Source organism: Trachinotus anak, unplaced genomic scaffold (genome assembly GCF_046630095.1).
Source record: "Trachinotus anak isolate AG129_WGS33_773 ecotype Australia unplaced genomic scaffold, CSIRO_AGI_Tana_v1 ptg000010l, whole genome shotgun sequence".
In the NCBI taxonomy this organism is placed as follows: domain Eukaryota; kingdom Metazoa; phylum Chordata; class Actinopteri; order Carangiformes; family Carangidae; genus Trachinotus; species Trachinotus anak.
The window spans coordinates 21670452-21688969 of record NW_027273861.1 but is presented as its reverse complement, the minus strand read 5'-3'; the positions used below and the strand labels follow the sequence as shown (position 1 = coordinate 21688969).

The following is an 18518-nucleotide window of genomic DNA, read 5'->3' as shown; positions in this document are numbered from 1 at the left end:
TGCCAAACTGTCCTTCTTGTCTTGTCTTAATCTGACTTCTGAGGTTATGCTAGGACGTTAAGTACAGAATATCTTACTGAAGACTATAGTTGTGTTTCAGACCAGGTCACATGTGCATGTTTTCATGCTTGTGCACCCTTAGCTGGGATAAAAAAAAAAAAAAAGACAGGCATATTCTGATAGGGGTTGTAAAAGAGGAAAAATGCAAACACAGCAGGCTGTGTTTCTCTGTGTGTTTTTGTGAATGTGAGTGAGTGTGTGAGTGTGTGTGTGTGTGTGTGTGTGTGTGTGTGTGTGTGTGTGTGTGTGTGTGTGTGTGTGTGTGCATGTTCTGCAGAGTACAATGTGAAAGAGGGAGCGTTCTGGGCAACAGGAAGTGTGAGAGAGAAAACAAGGGAGTTCGACGTCTCTACACCAGGTGAGTTTTCCTGAGGGCAGCTGGGAGTATTTTTCCCCTCATTTAGCAGGTCATGAAAAAAACCACAAGCTGCCAGATGTGACAGAGGGCACGCACCCTTCTGACACACTGTAAACACACACACACACATACATACACACACACACACACACACACACACACACACACACACACACACACACACACACACACACACACAAAAACAAAAATATCACATACAGAGGGAACTCATTCTAACCTAATGTGAATATGTGTGTGGCGCTGATTTACTGTATTCCTGCATAAGTCAGAGGCAGATCTCTATCGTGGAGAATGTCCGTCTAATTAAAATGAATGTCAGATGAAGTAAACGGAGCGTGAAGACATCAAAGAGGTCCACAGGGAGCTGAATAAAATCTGGGTTTAAACTTGCTACAAACCCATTTACATCAGGATTTGACTATGAACCCTATCAAGAATCCAAAAATCGCTTTCCTTGGAAGATGAAAATCTTGAAATACACACTTGTGTTGCTGTATGGTTCCTATTCAATATCTGTGACATGAACTGTTTTATGTCTTGAAGGATTTTATTGCAAACTGCAGTTGTTTTGGGTCAATAATTCATGTTGCAGCAGACACAAAAACGGTTAGGAAAAAGCAAATAAGTTTTAGATGTGTCCCTACAGTATCCTCAAATATGTACTATAACTTGTTCAGCATTGCAATAGTTTGAAATAACTACACGTTATCCAAAAAAATGCAATGGCCACACCGTTTACCTATGGCTCATGGCTGACCTACATTCCCCTTTGTTATCCCACACATATTGGCACTGCGTAAAACCGCTGGCTGCTAATTGCTTTCACATTACAGAGCAGCCGAGTGATCTTGGTGGCTTTCCAAGACCACCAACACTGGGACATGGGGCGTGCACATTTGCAAATGCATACCACCAATCACACTCTGGCTGTATTACTTGTATAAGCACAGGCCGAGGGCAAACATGTAGGCTGCTATCTGCTGTGTAACCAGCAGTAAAACACCTTTCTGCCACGTTCTTCACTGCTGTTTTTCTTAATGTTTTATTGCTGTAGAGCCAGGAAAGCCCGTGTTACCTTCATAAAAAAGAATTCATGGTTGTCACATTTAAAGTAAGATGGCTTCACTCCATAATTCTGGAGGGACTCTGTGCACACGGCCAAGTGACCTAACTCATTCAGCAAGCAGCCGAGTGTTTGTGTTACTTCCTTAGTACATTTACAAGCTTACAGTACACTCATTAGTAATGGGTTATTTGTGGAGATTAAACATGGAGGGCAGTGAGCTAGAAAATTGTGCTTTCTTTAAATAATCTCACAGGTCTGCAGCTATCATGGATGCACAGAACGGTATTGATAGCATTTTTCTCTCATTGTGTGTCTAAGTGCACCCAGCTTATCACATAGAGATGCACGTAAAACATGTTCATCTCATCAGCTTTTAATCTTGAACAACCACGGATTGGAAAGATGGAAACCAGAGACAAATCATTAAAAGGGAGGCAATATCTGGAGGTGATAAGAGAATAATTTTGTGTTCTCTGGTTAGAGGTTAAGCTAGCCAGCTGGCTGGAGTTAAATCAAGTTTAAATTAAAGAGTAAATGGACTAACAAAGCCTGGGGTGCAAAGTTAGGGCAGTGGGGGGACAATGGGTCACTGCTGTCTGGTTGTGGACACACAGACAACTGAAGCAACATTCACAGTGAGTCCATACAGAACTTGCTTCAGGATATAACTGGAATTACTGGAACACAATCACTTTTCATAGCAAACCCCTCTTCTTTGGATGAGCTTTAAGACGATGAGGACAGGAAGTCAAAGACTGTGGGAGAAAAAGTGGAAGAAAGCGTAAAAGAAGGAAAACTCAAACAAACTCCCGCCCTGCCAAACTCTACCACAAGTTCCTGCCGTGAGCTGACAGTAGTCCAAACTGCTGAACGGTACCACCGGGAGGGGGGGGGGGGTGACTTCGGCCCGTCTCCACTATTGTTTGAACTTCCACTAAAACAGTCATGAATCACAGCCACGGCGATCTGTCCGGCCCCGAATTATCAGTACCGGGCCATTTCGAATCAGAGCGTCAACAGAGCGTGTCAGGAATAATAAGCCACAATGCCCATAGTCCGCAATTTTTTTTTTTGCCTCATTTTTCCCAATTTCACTGCCGCAGGACCCTGCATACATCTACGGGGAAGGGCCCCGGCCTTTTTGCAAAACATCATTACACAATGCATGCAACAGTATAAACAGTTGTTCATCTCAATGAAAAGCTCAATAAATATTCTGTTTAAGTGCGGAGGGACTGTGGCTAAAAGTCTGGAAATAATGCTGACGCTGTGCCATCTCTCCTTTGCTCCAATTATGGTTGTAATGACATGACAGGTTTTATGTTCCACTGAAGATTACTGCGGGACGGCGATATGTTGGGAATCTGTTTTCCTCTGTAAGGAAATAATGTTGCTTGCGTGTACTGCTCAACATTTCCTAATTTAATCCTGAAAATGTTGCTATTCTTCAAGCAGAAGTGTTGATGTGAGTTTAGCGTATATTTTAATGGCGTACTCACTCTGAGGCTCTAAACCCCACGTACGAGGGCTGGATGAAGCAGTAAGAGAGACGCAGGGCTGGGAGGTAATGAGCTCTTGTGGGCAAAGCTTAGCAGTGCTAAGGCAGCCACGCAGAGGTTAAACAAACAGGCAGTGGGATCACGCGGGTCTAAGCCTCTTATATAGGCCCCTCTGAGGAGAAGATCATTGACTTCTGATAGAGGGATGAAGGTCAGGAGTTGTCAAAGATAAAGGGGCCACCAGTCCTTGACTAGTGAGAGCCCCTTTCTTCACTCCTGCAAGATGCCTGTTTATTTCTGTCTACTTTTCTATCATGTGTGTGTGTTTTTTTTTTTTTTTTAATGAGTCAAATGTTTCAGCTTTTTGGTTCATATGGCGAGCTGAGAGTTCATTTAAGCCTGCTGTAAGTCAAACGCCATTACGAAAATATTTTCTCATCCCAATATCTTCCTTGGCCTTCTCAGCTTTCTCCACGCTGAGCCAGGCCCATCCCAGTCCTCTCTCACATCCTCACACTATCAATCTTTTCATCCTTTTCTTAAAAAAAAAACAGTATTGGACTTCTTTTACTTGGTGAGCCTCTTCCTTTTTCCCTCCCCAGGTCCCCCTCTCCTGCTGGGAGTCGCAGGGCAATGCAGTTTCATTTCCTGCCCTGCTGAAATCAATGCTCTCCGAGGGAAGGAGGGGAGCGGGGAGAGAGTCAGGGAAAGACAGAGACAGATATGTGGAGAGACAGGGAAACAAGAGTGAGGTGTGAGAGGTCTGCTGGCATGCAGAACACAGCCACACCAGCTAGTGAGCTAACGCTTGGGCTGTTCCAAGTCAGTGTCAGCCTTGATAAACATCTACCTGGAAATTACATAACTGTTTAAAGTGGAAATGTGAAAAAAAGGGGGGAGGGGGCTGCTTTAATGGGTAAACTCAATTTTCCCCTCTAAACTGCCCATCCTTTTATTTTTTTTTTATCTGAGAGAGGCATTCTGCGGAGGGTAAGAGCGGCATTTGGCATCCCACAGGATAAATGTATGAATTCCTGGTTGAGAGCGTCCTAGCTGATTAGACTCCTCTCAGCCGGCCGTGGGTTAAACACAGAGCTCCCAACACATGAGCCAAACTCTCTGACTCAATGAGGAGGAGACAGACGTGAAGAAGATGGCATAACGTCTGTCACAGTAACACAAGGACAGATTTCCGCGTTATGAATATTCCATATATTTCCATTATCATTCCTGCAGATTTCACCCTAAAAACCCACGGCCACTGAGACATTAAACACACGACTCCCTCGGCGATTCTACGAGCCTCTGGTTAAACCATCTGGACAGTCAGTGGTGTAAAACGACTGACTGTGTCCTTCCATCCTGATATTCTTTTCACTCTTTTGTTTCCATTTAAAACAGACTCACAATCTGGATAGTTGGGCTAAATAGAGGCCAACAACTTTGCCTTGAAAGAAACTGCAGTATCCCAACGCGATCAAGCCAAAATGGATATAAGAGGCTACCACTGTGTGAGTATGGGAACAACTTTTCCCCAAGACTGTGAAAAAAGTTTTGATGGTTCGCCAAACCTCTTAATGTTAAGCATAGCATAATGTGTACACTGTATACTCCCAGCTATAGTTTCTGGAACAAAAAAAACAAAAAAACAAAACAAAAAGAGCACAAGATTTTCAAACTTCATCAAGATTTTCTAAAAAATGCAAATGGAAGAAGAAAGTGACCAACTTTGACCAAAAGTCTCACATGGTCATTGAAGATTCCTCCTCATTCCCTATCGCCAGGCCTGATTCATGAGACAATCCTTGACCACTTCTAATGCCTCATGGGAAATGATTTCCCCGTTGGTGCTGAATTAGACCGATGGCTAGCCAGCAGTGGTTTGCAAGATGAGCATTTAACTAACGGTACTACAGAATTACAGCCAGTGAGACCTTTAACTCTGGATTCCTCGGTCAGTGTGGTCACACAGGATTAGAATGGATAGGAAGGGAATTTCCATTTAAGTCCAATTTCTTATGGCCTTTGGTGCCTTTTTCTACTCATGCTAAGTCACTGTTTTATTTACGGTCCCTGGTTCCTGTCATAATTTTTGTCCCTGAATGTTATCATCACAATTTGCTGGCATGGAAGACATTAAATTTGGGGACATTCAACATCAAATTATAGCAACGCTGCTCCTGCTGGCTGTTTCTGTCTGTAGGATAAATGGCACAGTTGCTAAATGTGAAAGTTTGAGGTCCCCAGAACAACAGGACTGAGCCACCAGATCAAGGCAGACCCTCTTAAGTCTTTTGTGTGGGACTCAAGTGGCTGGTTAAACACTAGCTGCTGGGTAAAAGGGGGCCTGCTTCAAGAACAATGTGACAAAGCCTTTAAACAAACATGCGAAGTCCACGTCCACTCTCATACTGATGAATTTAAAAACACTGTTTAAGACCGTGTCTACACTGAGCCAACTAAATCTAATCAGCAGAATGTTCCCTCCATGTTTGACTCTGTCCACACACGGTTTTCACACCTTAAAATTGGTGCATTTTAAGAAGGCAACTTTGCCTCGCTTTTGTTCACTTTGAATTCCTGTTTAGCCAATCACATAGTAAATTCATCTATATTTATCTTTATGCTGTGACTGCTTAGACAACCCTACAGTCTGATCAGTGGTTGCAGAAAAAAACAAATGTTTGTTTTTTTTTTAAATAGAGAAATAATGGAAAATTAAGAGAAAGTGGAAGAGGAGGAGAAAGGGCATAAGGATCATAACATTCACACTCTTGCTGTTATTACTTCAGCAGATCCACAAATCTATTTGGTGGCCAAAGCAGACTTGTTAAACTGGCAGCTTAAAAATAAAACGCATTTAGAGGAGCTAATCTTCAAAAGACAGAATTCCTCAACTTCAGGCTGTAACAGGATTATAGTTTCTATAGCTACCGATTCTAATTACAAAGCAATAAAACACCAAACACAGCCAGTCACACTTCTGTCTGAATGTTACACAAAAAGGTGAATGACAAGACAGCGCACAAATCAGTCCTTATCAGCAAATCATGCACAATATATATATATATATATATATATATATATATAAAAATAAAAGGGAAGCACTGAGTTAATTCGCACTGCACACAAATCATTAGATGCACCGTAAAATTTAATTTCCTGCAGCCCACACTCTCTAGTTTAATAATTCCACAATAACAGTGAAGTTTGTACGCTACACACTTTCCACATTACACAGTAAAACAGGGGAAATGTGCTATTTAGATCATTTGTGTGTGTTGGAGGCATGAAAACAGAAAGACAGACAGAAACAAAGAAAAAGAAAGATTTGAATGATGAAGTTGCCAAGAATAATTTTGGAAACCCACAACTGTGAAAAAAACTACATGTGATGATGTTCTATTAATAACAACAGAGTGATAAGTTTGTATAAATATCTCAGTGGAGCTGATGGTCCAATGGTTTTGCAGCGTAACCACATTATCGTGCGGGTAAAAGAGGAGACGTGGAGCCACACAGACGTATCAGAACTGATACTGAGAAAGCCAAACTTTGATTAAACTTCCCTACCCTCATATTCTTCCCTTTCATAATCATCTCATAACTGGAATGAATGAACCAAAAGTATGAAGTAAGCGTTTCTGCGTCAGCTCACATCACGAAAGATGCATGTTGCTCAAATTGAAAAAGTTAAATACTGAAAAATCATGACCAAAGGCCAGTATGAGTCGTTAAAGAGGGTAGAAGCTGGTGTGGAGCCACCCTGCTCTCAGTTATTGTTGAGTAAACACACACAGCGCAGCCAAGAGCAGCATGTCAGTCAGCCAGGCAAGAAGGGTGAAGTGGAGGAGCCACTCAAGGGCCAAAAAGTACTGTAAAGAGAGAGGAAAAGGGACAGTGTGTGTGTGTGTGTGTGTGTGTGTGTGTGTGTGTGTGTGTGTGGGAGAGCAACAGAGAGAGAGAGAGAGAGAGAGAGAGAGAGAGAGAGAGAGAGAGAAAATTCAGCCGCCAAGAGAAAGAGGAAGACAGCAAAAAGAAAACAGAGAGTGCCAGCATTTGTCTTGTGCCAGCCAGATAAGAGGAGTCTAAAGGAGTTTTGATGTCATGCTGATTGTGGTGGGGTGGGGTGGGGTGGGGTGGAGTGTGGGGGGGGGGGCTTGACTTTTTTTTGATCTCAAGCAGGAAGAAAGTAGGTCTGTGAGAACTGGCTCTGAAGGATGAATATGCATAAATTTTCTAAAAAACAAAAAAAAACAAACAAAATAAAAACACATATCCACAAACAGCAAGTGCTTGATAAGTGCCTCTGAGCTTTCGTTGAGTTTTAACTTTTCCAAGCCGAGTGCCACTTGCCACCTATTATACAGATGATTCGGTCAGCGTGAGTGACACTTTATCTCCTCAGACTAAGAGGTTTGACCAACTACTTAAGGAATGCTGGGAAAAGTATGAACATGCTGCAAACATTAAAAAAAGATATGAATGAAAAAAAAAAACATCCATATTATACAGGCACAGTTTTGACAGTGGCACATCTTTGAGCAACAAAGTGAAACTAAATCCTACACTGACTGATAAGCTACACATATTTTTTGGAAAATACATACTAATATTTTTGGCAAAGAAGCCCATAAAGTTCGAGGTATTTAATACCTTGGAGAGAGTGCGGTGTTGCACAAAGACCTAATTGTGGGTGGACGGAGATCTGCCCGTCTGCTTGCAGTGGGGGTTTCTGAAGTCCTTAATGCTATGCAAACAGGGTTTAAAAAGATTTACTCTGACACATATACAGGAATTGAAAAAGCCATGTTTCATCCCACCGCCTATTAAATGAAATGTAGCATGATCGCTACATATTAAGTTGGAGCAAATCTAACCATGAAGGACGCTAGGAAAGCAGTAATTTGATAAAACTGCAACGAGGAGTGGTCTCAATGAAATTTAGAGCTCTTTAAGCTCATTTGATTCCCTGCAGTCCTCAACATTAAACTGTGCCAAGTCCATATGGGAAATTGATATGCAGTATGTGTGGCTTATTCCATTAGACTCATTAAAGCGTCACTTGGTCATCAGCACACTCTTGCACTTACAGCTTGCCTTACAACGGCAGCAAAGGACTCATTGTATTGTGTTTATAAAGTACAGCAGAGAACATTTTTTATGTGGCAGGCGTAATTTGTCTTCCAGACAGCAGTCGAAAGACATCGACACAGAAGGTATTGAATAAAATGTATAGAAGGCTATTTAAATTGTAGTTGGATATACAGTGCAGGTAAGTTGATGGAAAAGGGCAAATATAATTTTAGTCTATTAATGTACCATATACTTGTAACAAAAATTAATGCTGCTTTGCCGCAGCTTATTTCCACACTGAGTCCAGACTCTTCCTCTGTTAAAATCATTGAAGTGCCACACTGTGATCTACACACGGTCCTCTCAACTGCATCACTAAAACCTGAACCAATGTTTTTTGTTCCCTCTCTTAATCCACTGCTGCATTTCACTGAACCCTGTAGAGGTTTTTCTCCCTCTAACAGACTGGCCTCCTGTGCAGACAGTAAATTGCAGGAAAAAGGTTTTCACGCTTGGCTGCAGCTTGTAGTGGCAGAAACTTTATCAAACGTCTCCAACGTGGATGTGAGTGAACTGTGTTTAGCTTTTGATTAAACGCTGCCTCTCCAAGGAACTCTGACCACTAGAAAACAAGCGTGCTCCTCAGAGTCCGATTTGTGGAAATAAAGAGCATTTTTCTGCCAATGTTACACGAATGCAGGAAATTTACACTTCTTACCATTCACAGAAAGGCTTTCGCCTGGCTCGGCAGAGAGGAGATCTACAAAGAAGGAAAACCTAAATCGGGCTCCTTCCAGAATTCCTCTGTCAGCCATGCATTGAAACATATTATCAGGACATTCCAGCCAGCAACTCAATGGAAAACAACTGTACCATTTACTGGCATCTCACGTCATAATCATATTTTGTAAATTCTGTAGTCATCAATCAGGTAGAGCAACAACCACAACAAGCAAACAAAAAAAATCTACAGCAGTCAGGAAAATCAGTTATTTGATATCTTTTTACCATTTAAAGTAAACTGCCCACTGGCTCTACATCAGTAAAACAATTAGCACAATATTCACCAAACAGTTTTCCCTATGGCAACACTGAGGCACACTGCGCCTTGGCAAACACATGTGCTTAATAATGAATGGGAAGAAGGTAATTGCCAGAGCATAACATGGTTTACACATCAATGTTTTAGATCAGTGACATAACAGTCGAGGCATATGATTTATGGCAACGTGCTGATTGAATTAATGTCTACTGCTTTCTTCCCATTTCACACGTTAAAAATGGAGTCAAAGTATCTAAAAATAAAAATAAAAAATCGGTCCCCCCTCCTCCACCCCCTCCCAGAAAAAGACCATACATCTGTTTCACACATACAGTTCCTGCCACATTCGTCTGTGTCTGCCAAAAGCTTTTAGGGATGCACACCACTTGATGCCCGAGTTGGTGTGGTGTGAACTATGCAGAGTGGGAGTTGAGTTTTGAAACGCAGCAGACTCATCTATCTGAAAGAGATGTACCACTCAGACCATGGCGGAAACCAACATTTCCCAGAACATCTGGCTTAAATGTGGATAAACTGAATGTAGATATAGATAAAAAAAGGGGGGGGGGGTGATTAGCAGAAATTTAATACGGATGCGTACAGAAAGTGCTACCATAAACTTTGACATCTCTTTCACCTCCTTGTAAATTGCTCCCTCAATATGAGTCTTAGAAAATACCAGGAGACATATAACAGCACAGATAGACATCTCAGCAGCAGGGAGAGCAGGACAAGCTCCTACACACTCAGCCTGTAGGATGGAGGATTTTTTTTCCAGGGGTGAAGTGCCTTTAGTGTCAACAGTGTGTCCTGCTGAAAACTGTACTGAGGCAGTTCCACCCAACATGATTTATAGCCTTCCTGAGTGTTACTAAAAGGCTAAATGCAACTCTAAACAGATTTCACATAGTCACTGCCCTGCAGAGGACCTTTTATGTGCAGAGGTGAACGTCCCACATTCAGAAACATTTACACTGTTTATATAGTTGGAAAACATTGTTGTCAAATTATTTTTATGAACATGCCACAGACTATTACTTTGGAGCTCAAGAGCAGAGGTTAATAGATGCGAATGACAGTGACTACTTTGAAAATATGCCGCACCTGTACCATCTTGTGTTTGAATAAAATAATAAATAAAGTGGTAATCTGATTGTTCCCCACTTTTAGCCAAAATCTTATTTCCATGGTGGAAAACATGGGTTCAATTTCAGGTTAACTGATTAAGAATAAACCCAATTGTCATAGTTAAAATACTAGGCCATGTCAACCTGCCTGTGGGATTTTTCAATTGTGTATAAATGCATGGAAAAGAGCTCCAAAAGAGGACAGTTGTGATTTGCAAACGAGGCAACGCTTATGAGAACAAATCTCATGATCTGTTCTACTCGATTCCATCCTTGTTTAGATTGGCACCTGGGAACGCTGATAGTGACACCTAACCTGCTTTTGGCAAGAGGAACGCAAGTACAGCATGATCACTCACTTTAATCAGAGTTTTGTTTGTTTCAGCATGTAAATGTAGAAAGAATGTTGCATTGCATTAGGTTTAAAAAGGTTTGAGTGTATGGGATTTGGACTGGATTTAATGAGCCAATCAATCACAGTTTCAAGTGCTGTAAGCTAAGTTTATACGTATAAACTACCATGTAAACCAAGTTCCCTTGCTGCGGCTTGGGGAAGCCCTGATTGTTTCTTTAAAAGCTGGCGTTTGAACCACACCGACAGTCCAGTGACCTCTGACCTCTGACTGGAAGCTTGCAGACTGACCAGTAAACGAGACGGCAGTAAGGAATGACAGACAGCCCCGCCTTTCAGTTTCTTCCTTGTCACGTTTGCTCAGTTGCCTCTACAACACAGACATGTTCTATCCACTGATCACAGGGTGCTGCACCCGTCTCCTCACATGTGATTAGTTGAACCACACTGTTGTTTCTCTCTGACCATTGCCATTACAGTGGGCCAGAAGAGAGACAACAGTCCCACTGTTATCATCTACAAACATATCCCAAGGCTTCGTCATTTGTGGTGAATAGGAGGCCAAGTCTGTGGATGTAGTTGAAGAGCAAAGCATCTTAATGTAGGTAATTTTCTTGTCCATAACTGTTAAGACTACAGTGAAGCTATGATTATTTGTATCTCTGTATAAAAATCTGCATAAAGAACACCTGCAGATTATTCCTGAGTTTTACAGTAGGAGGGAGTGCAAAGCAAATCAGTTTTGCTTCCTCAATAACAATATTAGCATTTGAAATTTAATTTCCAAGACAGATTTTGCCTATAAACCTTGCGACTAACATGTGACTGTCCAGTGACCTCTGACTGGAAGAGGTCCACTGCTGTGGAAAAACACGCAGTCATTTCCACTTGTCTATTTCCAGATATGATGGAGCTGCAGAAGCGGGAGCTTTTCTCTCCTCCACTCCATATTCGATCATGAAACTCCATTTGAAGAAGTTATAGCCAACTCATCCAGTTAAGTAATGTGGATTAACATTCCTCCATGCCTCAGAGCAAGAGAGGGGCGCTGAAAGATAGAGAAAAGAAAGGGATGGCAAGGGATGGGCCGTAGCAAAGTGCTTTACATTCACCACAGTATGTACTGTCCACCTCAACTGTAAATAACGACCAAAAGCATTTAAGGAGGACAGAGATAATCCAAACAAACCCCAGCAAAACCTTCCGGAGAGAATTCATCACGACCTATCTGAGACGGGAGGATGGTTTTATACTTACTATACACTTAAAAGCCAGAGGACAAAAAAAAAAAAACTGAACCGCTTTCCACAAGCGGCTCCATAAACAATTCAAATTTAATTCAAACTGAATTCAATCATACTTATATTAGTCAACCAAAAGCCAGTTGCACATACCATCAGGCCACTCTATTCCATCAGATGTGAATACCACACACTCAGACACATGTAAGAAGCAGGGGGAATGTAGTTCCTGAGATTGTTGAATAAGCAAAAAACAAACTAAAAGTCTTTGCTTTTAATCACAATGCACAGACAAATTATTAAGTGAGTAAAAGGCAGTTAGGACAGACTGTAGTATTATTTCTTAGAGGCCACAGACTGGTGTGTATATTTAAATCCTTATCCTATTGCTTCAAATAGGCACTAACGCGTTGACACCAACCAAACCTAAAAGCGTAAATGCAGCAGCTGTTTGCCTTTTCAATAAGACGTTATGTTTCCCTTATCTTTAAATTGATTGGAGGTTGTGGATAAGGGGCACAATAGCTATCCAGCTGACTAGTTAAGAGCCCCCCTATTGTCTGCCAATGGAGGCAAGTCTTTCCCCCGTGCAGAGGTTTCAGGGTGACAATAGGACGATAATCTAAAAACCAAAGAGCATTTACATGAGAGAGGAATCGGAGTGACGGCAAGCGGCGCTGCTTTACATCGATAGAACAACAGTTTGGGGACATTTGTGAGATGCTTTCAGGAACGAAAAGCAAATGAGAGTGGCCTTAAAATCATACAAGCCCCGCACGAACATGCTGATGGGTGATAAAGGTGCGATAAAGTCACTAAAAAGCCACTACTCAGCGCGTCAGGTACATGCGCGAAGTCCACACAGTGGATTTTCGTCAAGGTTGACAGATTACACCGTTGAATTCACGCGTGTTGAGATGAACCGCAAAGTGGGTAAAGCCAGCAGAGAAGCAGGGGGGAGACAGGAGTGATTTCCGAGGTGGGATTAAAAAAAAAAAAAAAAAAAAAAAAAAAAAAGGACTCACCAGACGCGCTCAGGTCCAGGACACTTTGGAGGAGCAGGGTGATCCAGAGAGCGCAGGCTGGACATCTCCAGAGACGCTGGCACGCCGCTGCCCGAGTTGGATACATTCCTCCGGCTCTGTGTTAAACCTTCGCCCGTTTTTCACATCCACTGCGCTCGCAATTTAATTTCGAGCACCTCCAAAAAAAAAAAAAATCCTGCGAGACAAAAAACGCTGATTTTATGAGAGGTGTCCTGTTTCCGCCGCTCTTTCAAAGCGCACCAACACTCTCTGCGTGGAAAAAGTGTGAGAGTCTGGAAGAAAGTTGTTTCCGTCTGTCCTGGTTTGTGTCTTCCCTCCTATCTGGAGCCCAGCTCGCTTTCCCCCTCTGTCTCTGTCTCTCCAACTGAGCGCAATTCCTCACTGTCCAGATTTACTGAGGAGAGCTGTGCCCACAGGAGCCACATGGCTCTGATCAGCCAAGTGTCGCCACCAAGTGTTCATAACAGGAACTATCAGAGGGCATTGACAGACATTTCTGTTCCAGAAATGCATTTAGTTGAATTGAAATTGGTAAAGACCCCAAACTCGAGCAAGAAAGATTTTTTTCGAAAGCTACAGAACAGCTAATCATAAAAAAATTATTTAGTCAACTTCTGTACTATTTCAAAGGTCAAGAATGAACTTTCTGTCTCAATTTTGGAGCCAACATGGAGAAGAAGTCCTGAGAGACGCGGAGTCCTGAAATCCTGGAAATGTGAAAATCAACAATTCTATCTGGGATATTTGCCAAGTTGGTCCTGTGACAACAATTAAAGCTCCAGAAGAGCTGCTAAATAGACATTATGGTGAAACTGTTGAAATGAAAAGTCGATTTGGGAGAGTGTAACTAATCACTACAATAATCACCTACAGATTATGACAATTCAAATGACTTAGAGACAGAAATTTAAAAAATCACAGAAAATCACGTCAGTAGGCTACGAAGGTACAGAAAAGTATGAGAAAAAATAATAAGCACATTTTCTAACTTAATAGGATTTTATTTTGGGGATGCTCTTGACACTGAAACTGAATCAGGGCGTGTATATTTACATAATTAAATTATAACCAAAAGTATGACTAAAGTAACCCAAACTTGAACAGCCACTTCCTCCGGTACACATGAGTTTTAACATACATAAGCATAGTTTTCTTGATAACACTTATGGTATTTCTGAGAATATCACTGTACAGGCTTAACATTTCTGCAATAATTGTGTGAGAGCCACTTCATAATTCATTGTAGTAAAACTATACTTTTTTGAAAGGACTGTCAGGAAATGAACACAGAATATTTTGAATATTTTGGTTGAGTACCTGTTTTGGTGAACAGCGTTGAACCGGTGCCATGTCAGTGGGGTGTACCACAGGATTACTGTTAGTATGACCCACGATTATGAAAACAGGCCTGCCTTCTACATTCTCATTTTTAAATTAATAAACAGCTGTTAATGGATCAGAATTTATCTATCTGGATTATCTGTTAATGATCCATCTGGAGCTAATAAAATGAGCCATATCCAAATGTTTAATTCAGGGAACTTCATTTGATTTCTATCCACATTGCATTCACAAGGACAAAGACAGATGAATGGAGGAAGGAGTCGGTATAAAGAGAAAAGAATAAGGTTTCTTGTTCCATGAATAATCACATCTGCAGACATGTTAAATGTGACTACACACACACACACACACACACACACACACACACACACACCTTTACAGAATTATTAATTCCAGAGCCTTACAGTATTATTAACCCACCTCACCTTCTCCTCTATAACTCCACACCTTGTTTCATTTTGCTCCACTCACTTCTGGCTTTTGACACATACTTTGTCTCTGCATGTGTGTCTGCACACACAGAGCACTTTGAAAGACTAATACCGGCATTTTGGGGGCAGGAAAAGAATGGTAGTAATTTTGCATCTCCGGTTCTCCCATATTGTGACCTACCCCTGCTCATTAAAGGGAAATATCATCTCTCTGAAGTATGTTTTGATTTAACTGTTACAGAGGAAAGGAATAGTATGTATGAATAATGCTTTAGACCAGATTATTTTTGATTGAAGAGCTGAGAGAGGGTGGGCTGGGTTGCTCACAAGTGTCAGGGCACCACTTCTGATATCCCTGCTCCTCATCAGACTCAAGGGTCCAGGACAATGGTCTGTGGCTACCTCCTGAGAGCTCCTAATCAAAACCCTCCTTCCTTTTCTTCCCATTGTACACACTCAGAGACATCCCTGGAGAGATGCTGCTAACCAGAGTCTGGAGACAACACTGTCTAAGGTAATGTGTGTCCAAGTGTGCGTTTGGAGGAATAAAAGCTTAAATTTTTCAAAATTGTGTGCTGATTTGCTGTATTAGGCCTAGCCTACTGTATACTGTATGTCAACACATCTTTGCACTGTCCCTGGTCCACCGTTACTTGAGTGGTTGAGGAAATTAAGAATATGGTAATTATGAGGGTTGAGGGATACAAAGCAGCAGTCTGCAACAGCTGCCAAAAGCTCTGATCAAAACCAGGGTTGCGGTCATTTCAAGCAATTGAACTTGTAAATAGAAACTGCAGTTCATTTGTTAATGATGATTGAGCGTTAAGCCGCACTTTAAAAGGTTGGACAAAATTCTTTCATGCCAGAGGTTGTGATTTTGAAAAAGTGGAATTTTTAAGAATATAATTCCTCTTGATTTAATTGAATTGTCAGCGTAATGGGCCGATCTTTCCAACATGTAGGCCCACACTCTCAGCTCCAACTTTATTAAAACTGCAGTCTGCAACTTCAAGGACCTCAGGTGGTTTCAGCGCTGCATTCTGGTGGATCTAAGCTTCTTTTGGACTGCATGGAGAAAGTGGCACATCAAAAGTGTGTGTTTGCATTAGCAGATGTGTGCATGTGTATGATTGCACATAACATTTCAATTAACACAACAAAGGGCTTTTGTGCTCCAGTGAAATCACACGGCAAGCAAATTCAAACAAAATAACTCTAAATAACTGTCAAACCAGAGGAAATTAGGCATGACTGATTACAGTTTGGAGAAACGTGTGAGGTGATTCACATCATATGTCAGCTCCTTCTGAGGTGGCCTTTTAAAGTTTCTGTTTAAGCAGATATATTAATTTAACTTAAACTGTGTTTACGTGGTTTTCGCTGTACTGAGGAACCTCAGAGGAGTGAAAGAGGCTTCGGAAGGGAGAGATCTCACTTCTGGGCCGATTAAGTATCAAGATTATTTCTGACTTTGGCTTGTTTTTCCTCTGTGATGTCCATCGACTTCATTTTGCCTAAAGTAGGATATGATTATAAAAAATTGAAACCATGCATGGAGAAAGTCGTGTAACTTTAATGGATTAGGGTTCTGAGAGCCTCTTTGAAGATCCCCCAGTCTTTCTGGACCAGCCACAGCACATGGACAGGGGGTCTCTTTGTTGCAAAGTTGGCAATGATGTCTCAGTTAATAATGAAAGGATGAGGGTAACGATGACCTTCTGAAAATATCTGCCACATCTTCTCAGTATTTTTTGTGTCACTCCAGAACTTTTGCTGTCTCTTGTCCTTCACATCCTCAGGTGGTTCCAAGTTCTGATTTTCTTTGCATCCCTTTGAAAAGGTGCTAGCACTTTATGCATTCTTCAATCAGCGGATAAGTCAGGACAGTTTCCATCCCAGTTTAGACATCATTAAATGGCTGACAGATATTATTGACCTCACTGCATTCTCTGCATCCCCCTCCCCGCTTCCAACTCATGTCCAATTTAACTCTGGAACAGTCAGTACTAATATGCAACAAATGCAGGATGGAGGGAACTAATAAATGGGCCAGAGGGAGAACGGCTTTTTATTGTTGTTTACAGTTAAATCAGGTATCAGTATAAAAGTATAAAAAAGAATTCAGCATGTTGATAATTTCTGGTACGGTATGTCATTTTTCTTTCTTCTGAAATCCTAGTCTTTCTCTCTCAATCATACACTTCAGAGGACCATGGGCAATAGAAGTGTGGCGTCTCCTGGTATATTTGTTTTCTCATTCACTGAGAGTGGCCTATGGACACAATCCAGCCCCTATTCCACACTGCTCGGTTCAACTATGCGGTCAGAAACGTTCCAACTCATCTTGTGCCGTTGCTGAACAGTTTTTATGGCCTCACACATCATCCTGTACACGTCGGCTCCAGACCCACAAAATTGAGAGCGTAAAAGTGGTGATGACTCATGTGGAGCCTCTACATCCATTAGTGCCATTTTATTTGGGGAATTGTCTGAGACTTTGGTAACCTCACAGACCCTGTCAAAGCTTGTCCACATCCATTGGATGAGCTAGAGGTGATAATATTGTTTTAACAAGACAGACTAAGTAAGGTTCCCTGCTTTCTAGCTTTGGTGTGACATCATGCAAGTTTACAAATACCACATGGAAAATGAAAAATAAAACAGCAGATTGTGCAATTTTTACATTTTTAAATTGACTGACATTTGCTGTTGTCGTACGGACTTACCATTTCTTGCTGGTTGTGGGTAACCATAACCTGTGGTACTTGGCTGGGGTTGATTCTGGCATCCCTATGAAAAATATAGCCTAATACACATTGTAATTATACTGAATAACATGACTTTCCATTGCAGAGCAAACAGGAACATTTTAGGCAGCTCTTCACAATACAATATTGAGAAACGTCTATTTTTACTTAAAATTCATTCATTCATTATCAGCTAGCTCAGGTGCAAATTTTGCTGGAAGCTCCATCAGTTTCAAAGGAGGTGCCCCCACACAGCTCCAGCTGTAGATACAATTGTGGCCAGGAATTCTGGATAGATATAGAAATTTTCCCTGTAACTGAAAGGATGTTCAGAATGTTTGGTTAGGAGGGGAGATTATTTGGACTTTTCAACCGCAGCTAAGGATTTGCAGAAGTGTTAAATTGTGTCACACATATAGATCTGTCTGCTGTGGTGAAACTACAGCGGTGCTTCACTTTAAATATTGCTGTAGCAAGGATTTGTGGGCATTCCCTCCCTTCATAAAGGATTATATTATATTATTGTATGTATTATTCATTAGACATAATCTTAAATTGTGTCAGTGGAGGGCTGGCAAAGTAATTCCATTGTATGATGCAAACACCTGTTACTACTGTGTACATGACATTAAAAGTCTCTTGACTCTTGAAAGGAAGGTCCAGTGTTTCCTATGCTAAAGGAGATAAGATAAGAGGCACTGAAGCTCCTTTCATTATTACTCATAGCAGAGTTTTTCAAAGTGGTGGGCCTCACCGGAGGGGCTCCCAACGTTGTCTGGAAAGGCTCAGTTAATGGAAAGGTAATAATAGATCACGTAAATTCTCTTAAATGTGTGTAAAAAGAGAAATACAGTAGTTTTGGGGAATTTTACTGTTTGTCCCACTTTCCCAGAGTCAGAAACTAATAAACGCCTCAGGACAGACCTTTTCTATGTATTTGGTTTAGTCTCAAGTTATGTCAAACAGCAGTATTCGGCCATCTTGGATCAATTGTTGAGTGTCTATGGGATCTAATAACGTATTATGATTCCCATCCAGAAATTGAGCGAAACAAATCAGTTAAACTAAAGTGATACCGCTTTCCAAGGTTTGTGTGAAGAGAAGCCCA

General features: G+C 41.4%; 1 protein-coding gene across 2 annotated transcripts in view; it reads right to left on the bottom strand.

Annotated features, from left to right (window-relative positions):
* The window catches only part of ror1 (receptor tyrosine kinase-like orphan receptor 1), a 125914-nt gene extending 112342 nt beyond the window's left edge, over window positions 1–13572 (bottom strand). Inside the window, exon 1 of one of the 2 annotated variants that reach the window (XM_071486169.1) lies at window positions 12868–13572. In XM_071486169.1, the coding sequence (XP_071342270.1) occupies window positions 12868–12973 (106 nt within the window). In that variant the 5' untranslated portion in view covers window positions 12974–13572. The remainder of the gene's footprint in view (window positions 1–12867) is intronic. The other variant, XM_071486170.1, reaches the window with a different exon arrangement.
* Window positions 13573–18518: the final 4946 nt, after the last annotated feature.